Source organism: Crassostrea angulata, chromosome 5 (assembly GCF_025612915.1).
Source record: "Crassostrea angulata isolate pt1a10 chromosome 5, ASM2561291v2, whole genome shotgun sequence".
Lineage (NCBI taxonomy): Eukaryota > Metazoa > Mollusca > Bivalvia > Ostreida > Ostreidae > Magallana > Magallana angulata.
The window spans coordinates 4350600-4358382 of NC_069115.1; the positions used below are offsets into that span (position 1 = coordinate 4350600).

A 7783-nucleotide genomic window follows, 5' to 3' on the forward strand; every position below is an offset into this window, starting at 1 on the left:
ATTTCAAAATTTCAAAAAACGTCTAGAATTATGACCTCTGGCAATCATCTGTGAAAAAATGGTCCAAATCGGCTGAATAGTTTCTGAGAAATCGCGTGCACAAAATTTGTGGAAAAAATAATAATAAGAAACAGTACGAAAACAATAAGGTCTTCCGTTGGAAACGGAAGACCTTATAATAAGAAACAGTACGAAAACAATAAGATCTTCCGTTGGAAACGGAAGACCTTAAATATGATTTGCATCAGGTATGGTACAATGTTGGGTATATAATTAAGACACAGTAGTATAGAGGAAAACATGTTATGGATACCAGTGCAATTATTTAAAGTAAAACATACCGAGAGTTCCAGAGGCCTGTCCCCCAATAAATAGTCTATAATTGTCCAGTTCACTCGCAATTGAGAACGCTTCGTAGAGTTCAAACAAGGTTGTTCCGTTTGTGAGAGTTAGTGTGACGTACAACGAGCTAGTGTTTGCTTTTGTCATTTCGTGAATCACATCATTTCCTACAAATATAGGAAAAAAGACGATAACTCAACTTTAATCATTTTGCAATAAAGCTATTTAAAGCAACACAAACAAATAAATAGTGCAAGAACAGACTCCCGTGAAGTGAAATGGTGTTATGTGCACTTATCTGTTGCAATATTTACATTTCTGTTCAATTGCAATTGAATATGAAGCACATTTGCTTTGTTTGCATTTATAATGCCGGATAAACTTAGCATTTTGAGAATGAAAACATAATAATATTAATTTAACAAAAGTGCATTAGTAAATGGGGCCCAAAAATAACCTACATATGTGATAACAGTCAAAACAATGAAACATATATGTTACATGTAAATATAATCAAAGGGATGGACCGATACATTTATTTTAAGTGAAATAAGTAAAATACTTAAAACTTAATCGGCAATAAAAACACAAAAAGTATTTTTGCTGGGGCTCTTGCATCTACTTAGGAATTATACAAGCTAAGAATCATAAGTAGGAGAACAGGAAAGTACACTATGTTTAATCGTGCTTTAACTTCTTCGTATCTTTTTCATCTTTCATTATACCGTTGTTTCAGCTTAATCTCCCTGCTATTTTAAGTAGAAATAATGCATCGAAAGTATAGTTTTTTCAACAGACTAAAAAGTTGCACCATCTTTGTCTAAAACGTGCCACTTAATTGCATGATGCCACACACCTTTTACTTTTCCACCAAAGCTCGAATATTTATTTTTTTTTTGGACCCGAGCATTTGATGACCGTCTTGTTTATTAGTCTCTTACCGTAATTCTGTCCATACATCAATTTCAAATTTTGTTCTTTATCAGGTAGGTTCTTTAGAATGAATCTTTTGGCAATTTTTACAAACTTATTTAAGCACATAAAACAACGGTTGGGGTGTCAGTAAGGGCCATCTAAAAATGATTCTTCAAGATGATGACCGACCGACATTTTTTGGTTGGTTGTATTGCAATATTTTCGTGACTTCGTACCGTTTAGAAAACGGGAAAACGAAGTCAAGACTTAGTCAAGGATTTAAAAACATTCTTTACCACCTTGTGTTGGGATTATTCACAGCTACCTGTGCTGCATTCTTAATATTTTACGAAAGAAAACAAAGTCAAACAAATTTCTACATAATCGCATTTGTTTGCCAGTTTTTTAAACCCAAATAATACCCTTATATGCCACATTTACGAAGAAAGAGAATTAAAACATTGAACTTCAATGCATTTATAAAAACGCCGGGTGATAAACGTTCTTTAAAAAGCACTTACCATCATTTGATAATTAATTACACAAAAAAAAATCTTTTCTGGCATAACTACATTTATCTTACAAATCTGAAAACATGCCTGATTACCAATTAAACCATGACAAATTTGAAATTAGTTGATAAATATTATGGACTTCAATCTTCAATCAATGCAAATAACCCATAAGTATGGCCTTAACAAAATCACAATCTCCAAATGGAGAATATATATGTACGTCGAATATGAAATAAGAATTCAAATGGAGAATATATATGTACGTCGAATATGACGAAAATGTCATATTTCAATATAAAGCAGATTGTTTCTTTGAACATTGAAAGTTTGGATTGTATTTTTAATCTGAATCTCCCCCCAAAAGTTATTTTTTTTTATTACCCATTTTATATTTTAGTTAATGTCAACTTAAAAACACAATTTTCAAACGTTTATGTTTAAAGTTTACTATTTGATATTATCAAAATTGTTTTTGAAATCTTGCGATTACATTGTCAGTTTTTCTGATATATGTGCTTATGAAATTAAACAGCAAAAAACAAAACAAATCAGGTATTTTCAGTGGTTAAAGATATAATATGTTTATTTGCATGATTTAAAACATAATTTGTACTGAATAAGATGATTGCATACCAATCCAGTATTCGCCTGGAGTCGAACCAAATCCACTTTTGTAATCATTCCAGTTTCTATTGAAATTCTCAGATCCATTAAATCGATTTTGAATAACCTAAGGGAAAATGCAAGTGATTTAAAATAATAAAGCTATTAAATGATTTTGAGAGAAGAAAAGAGGACGTCTTCCATTTAAATTTCAAACCGTTTGTTTCCTCAAAATATTATGTATACTACTAGAAAACAAAAAGACTTTTTTCATATTTAGTTATGTAGACAAAAGTTAACAGTAATAATTGATCTAATAAGAATAGATTTTGCTTTACATTAATTTTATATAAAAAAAAACTAGAATATTATCAAAAAATATTAAGATTTAAGAAAAAAAAACCTTGTTACAAAAATTTGTTAGATTTAGAAAAAAAAGACCAATAATGTAATTCATGAACAAGGTAAATTCAATGTTACAGGTAAGTGCGATAATTATTGTGGCGTTCTATAACTATAACCTGAAACAATGTTATACAAAATTAAACATTAATCAAAACTTAGAGTCTATAAAAAAGGACGGGGGAACAAGATAGCGCTAATGCCCAATTTTTTAAATTTTTTCCAACTAAATATACTATAGTCTGTCCCAAGATATTTTTGCCGCATATTTTCTTAAATTGTTCAATATTTATAAATACCTCTTGGTTCAGACGATGTTCATTCAATAGTATGAAAAAATCCCAAGATTTCCCCTTTGAAACGCCCCCTCTAGCTTGTCGGGTATCAGTACACGACTAAAAATAAAAAGTCTACGAGGTTTTTCCATTGCCAAGGAGATGAAGACGCCCGGATTATAACGTTGAAAAATTGTGCGAGGAGTCCCGAGTATTTCCGAATGGAGAAAAGATGTCAACATTCCCCATTATAAATCTCCGTAGGAAATCTGTATTCGTTCCTGTGAATTTTTCCGAGGGAAAAATAATAATGTGTGAATGAAGTTATCTTGGGAATTTTCCCTTTCATCGATTTTAATTGCACTTTAGTCACAGGTATGTGTATTTTTATTAAAAATCGTTCAAATATGCAGCAAAAATATCTTGGGACAGACTATAGATGATGTTTCGCTTTCAGTATTAATAGATTTGAAATGATTTTACCGGGGATTTATCGATTAATGTGACGTTTATTACAAAGCAGTACAGGTTGTGTCTTTGGTTTTCCCTATCCGCCCTGACCCAAGTATGTTTTTAGAGATTAACTAATACTTTGAGTTGCCATTTATTTGTATGATTGGATATTAAATGCGCATTGTAACGCACGTGCCAATTTGTAACGAACGCACCGATCCTGAAAAATTCGTTTTTGTTTTTCAATAAATTAGTCAATAAAATATCTATTTTCGGAGGAGTGAAACGAGGGAGAAAATAAGATATTGTAACAAAAGGATATTATATATATATATATATATATATATATATATATATATATATATATATATATATATATATATATATATATATATATATATATATATATATATTCATACGATCTATTTAGAATATGCCAAAGTTATTCAGTATAGGAATATATTTTGTCACATGTTTAAAGCATTGTAGAATTTTGCTGTGTATATACATTATTGTTACAACTAACCGTCCATCCTCCTCCCATTGTTTCCATGTCGCAGATGACGTCAGTGCTAACGCCCCCTGCTGGGTAAATTCTAAAAACACCAGAACGGTTCTGTCCAGTTCTAAAAACCCCTAAGCAGTCTTTTGCTGAGAAGAAAACATAAACATGAAAGGCGATATGATAGCAAATTCTGTTTTGATTATATATTTTCGTAATATCAATGAATCTTTACATTTTAACGATTATACAAAAACATACAACAAATACGAAATTTACATTGTTTCCAATTTTATTTGACTATCCATAAAATTACGGAAGATGAAAATAATGATATTTAAAATTGAAATTTAGGATTTTAATTTAAAAGTGATCGCTATTTGTCTGTTACATTTATATGCAATTTTCAAAACACAAGCATTGTATAATATTAAAGTTCCATTTGAAAATATTCATACCTCGAAGTTTTCATGATAACATATCTTAAGATAAAATGTTTATAAATCATAAAAGAACTTCCTTTTCATAATTATATATAAATGACTGATTTTTGAAAGTACCGTTTCATTTGCATAAATATACCACGTCGTTTAAGGATTAAGGATTACGTTTACTCAGGGACGCAAAAAATTCCACTAATAGGAACGAAAAACTATTTATTTTACATTATAACCCTACTGCTGTGGTGCTGTTTTTCACTTTCAAATAACGAGGTCAATGATCTACTTTTCATGCTAGTAACCTCTGAATGTTTATTTAATGTTTATTGAAAAAACTGTCAAAATTGTCCACCCTTTCTACGGTTTTCTTTATTTAGCGACTATTAGAAATAATAAAACGATTTCTTGGTTGGTAAATGATAAGATATGAATAGCTTTAATAGTTTCATATTTCAAAGAATCGGTTTAAGCTCAAATTTTGAAATAACCGAATTTCCTCTATCAATTTTCAAACTTCTACCCATTTTTGATCGAGTTTTACCAAAAACTGACTAATATATAGGAGCTCCAAACCAGTGATTGCCTAAAACTACTTTTGTTGTCTGTATTCTTTTGACATTGACATTATATAAGGTTAATAATCAATTTTTTTAGATATTCTATCTGTAATTAATTTTAAGTATTCTAAAGATTTTTCTCATCGCGTGCCAGTCAGTGATATAAATCAATACACGATATCATACGACAATAAAATATGTAAAATGATATGAAAAAAACCCCGTAGAAACTTAACTTTTGCAACTACATAGCTACAGAAAGTTTTTAAGAGAAAATAAGAAAAATGAAAAAATTAGTCCGATTTCCCCTGTTTCATTTTTTATCTACCCGTATCGTAGCATAGCTTCCTCAAATAAACAAAATACGGATATCAATATTGATTTTTGTCAATAAAATTGTTATTTTTATTTTTCAAAACATTTTTTGACTTCAGGGTTTGGACTTTGTAAAAATATTTTTTGAAATATCAAACCCCGAGTAAACGTTATCCTTAAATTAACAAATTAATAAATAATAAAGGTTTAAATTATAAATGGTCAATAAATCGGTACGTTGCACAAGATTCAACTATTGAAATATATAAAATGAAAAAAACATTTAGATAAATTTGTTTCTTTGAGTAGAGAAAGAAAATGAATGAGAAAAATTTAAAGGTAACTGCATCGTTTGAAAATCTAGAAGACTGTTAACTTACATTTATAATTTGGTTCATAAGGAGCATAGTATCTCCACTCTGCCTCCATCTCAGCATTGGTTAGTTCGGTGGTATAATGAACCCGACATTTTTCCTGTTTAAAGTTGAATCCAAAATATATACAATTCGGGCCACAAATAGAGTTACAGTTACCGAGGCTGCTAGAAGGAACCTCCAGTAAAAGGGAATCATTAAACAGTTTGTCGTCGTGAAGCGGGTTTGCTTTGTAAGCCTTAATAACTATGGCTATAGACGGTTGACAAAGAAACAAAAGAAGCACAAAAACACCGCGCAACATTATCATATCAAATACTACTATACACTGTCGTGGGGTTTTCATCAAATATATAAAATAAACTTTAAAAAAAAGTTTCGACCTGATTGGTTAAATTGAAAAATAAAAACCGATTTTTATTGGTTGAAAGTCTTATTGATCTACTCATCAGTACAAAATTCAATTTCAAATTCATATCAAGCGGATTCCTGCATCAAAAAGCATTACACAATAAGCATTCCCCTGTTTTCCCTATCGGGAGGAAGCATCTGGGAAAATATTATAATGCTCTTACATTGTGTCATTTGTGTTGCTGAACATTTTCGCTGCATTTATTATTTATTTCCACATTATTTGTCAAATCATTGAAGTCGTCTTGCAGATGAAAACCGTAGATGTTGATTTTTTGACATTTAAATAGTCCTACTTAATATTGTATCTAATGAAACAAACACACATACATGGGGGCTTTAACAACCATTCATCTTTAAAGGAAACAAGACAGTAGACACGAATTGGAAATCGAATTTTTAAGGAATCAAATAACATAACCTGAATAGACTCTGTATGAGCATTGTTTAAGTTTTCTTCAAAACACAAAATGATGCAGAAAGGAAATATAAATATTGTTTTCCAACTTTACATTTTGATACATTTACAACATTGCTAAACCCAACAATTGTTTATAGACAATTGACATAGACATAGTGCCATTCGATTTTTAAAAAATCTAAAACTTTATTGTTGAACATATGAATTGATATTTTTCTTGCTTAAAATTAAAAAAAAAATGTTATTTGTTTTGAGATATCAGTAAATTTATGTTGTCCATAAATTTTACCATGTATTAAACCTACGATATCTTCAATAATATTAGAGTGTTACTCCAAAAATCATCGTTAATGATCAAAACAATATTTTCATTTTTCTGCTATGCTACTAAAGGTCCCTTTTACATGAAATAACTTTGATGTGATATTTGTCTGAAGTAAAAAAAAATGTACTTGGTTTATGTATGTAAAAGCGAACTGTCTAAAAATACAACATGTATAAACAATATTGTACTAAAGTTAGAATTCCACAGATCGTAGTTATATCATCAACTGCTTGTATAAAGGTAAACGTAATGGCATTGTTTTCATGTGAAAAAATATGACAAAAGATGTTACCTCAGAAAAATAAAATGCAAACTGCCTCAGTGGGATACCGTGCAATTTATTGTTTTCTATTATGAAAGAGCATAAAAAGTTCATCACAAAAATGATGAATGTTTTTCACTATATAACACAGGCTATGTAGCTTTATGTACGTAACTTCCGATATCTTTGGTCATACTGCTACATTTACTCAGAATAAATCAATGGTATAATGGTCAGTGGTGTAACCAAAAACTGTTGGGCATTCAGAAGTTGGACTATTTAGTTTCACTGTTCACCATTCGAATAGCGAACAGTATTCTGTGGTTTATTCACAACTCAATTTACCGTAAATATGGATTTAAAAGGTCTATAAATTCTGTCCCGAGTTTTTGCTTCCACCACTTTCCGCTTGATATTTCGGTAATAATAAATACCTTTGTGCTCAAACTACGTTCAGCCACTAATATAAAAAAATGTCCAGATTATCTGTCTTGAAACACCCCCTCTACAGCTAAAGGTTTCAATACACATCCCAAAATAGAAAGTCTAAGGAGATTTTGCATTGCACCAGCCATTAATAAGCCCGGATGATAACGTTGAAAAATTGCGCGAGGTGTCCCGAGGACTTCCGAATGGAGAAAAGATGTAAACATTTCCAATTATAAATCTCC

The 7783-nt window shown here is 30.3% G+C and overlaps 1 protein-coding gene across 1 annotated transcript; it reads right to left on the reverse strand.

The window, feature by feature from the left end:
* Positions 1–321: 321 nt before the first annotated feature.
* LOC128183647 (fibroleukin-like) lies at positions 322–6029 on the reverse strand. The gene is made up of 4 exons (XM_052852749.1): positions 5700–6029; positions 4032–4156; positions 2406–2502; positions 322–509 (listed from the first exon to the last, which is right to left on the reverse strand). The coding sequence occupies exons 1-4, from the start codon at positions 6001–6003 to the stop codon at positions 322–324; spliced, it is 714 nt and encodes a 237-aa protein (XP_052708709.1). The 5' UTR covers positions 6004–6029.
* Between the last annotated feature and the right edge of the window lie 1754 nt (positions 6030–7783).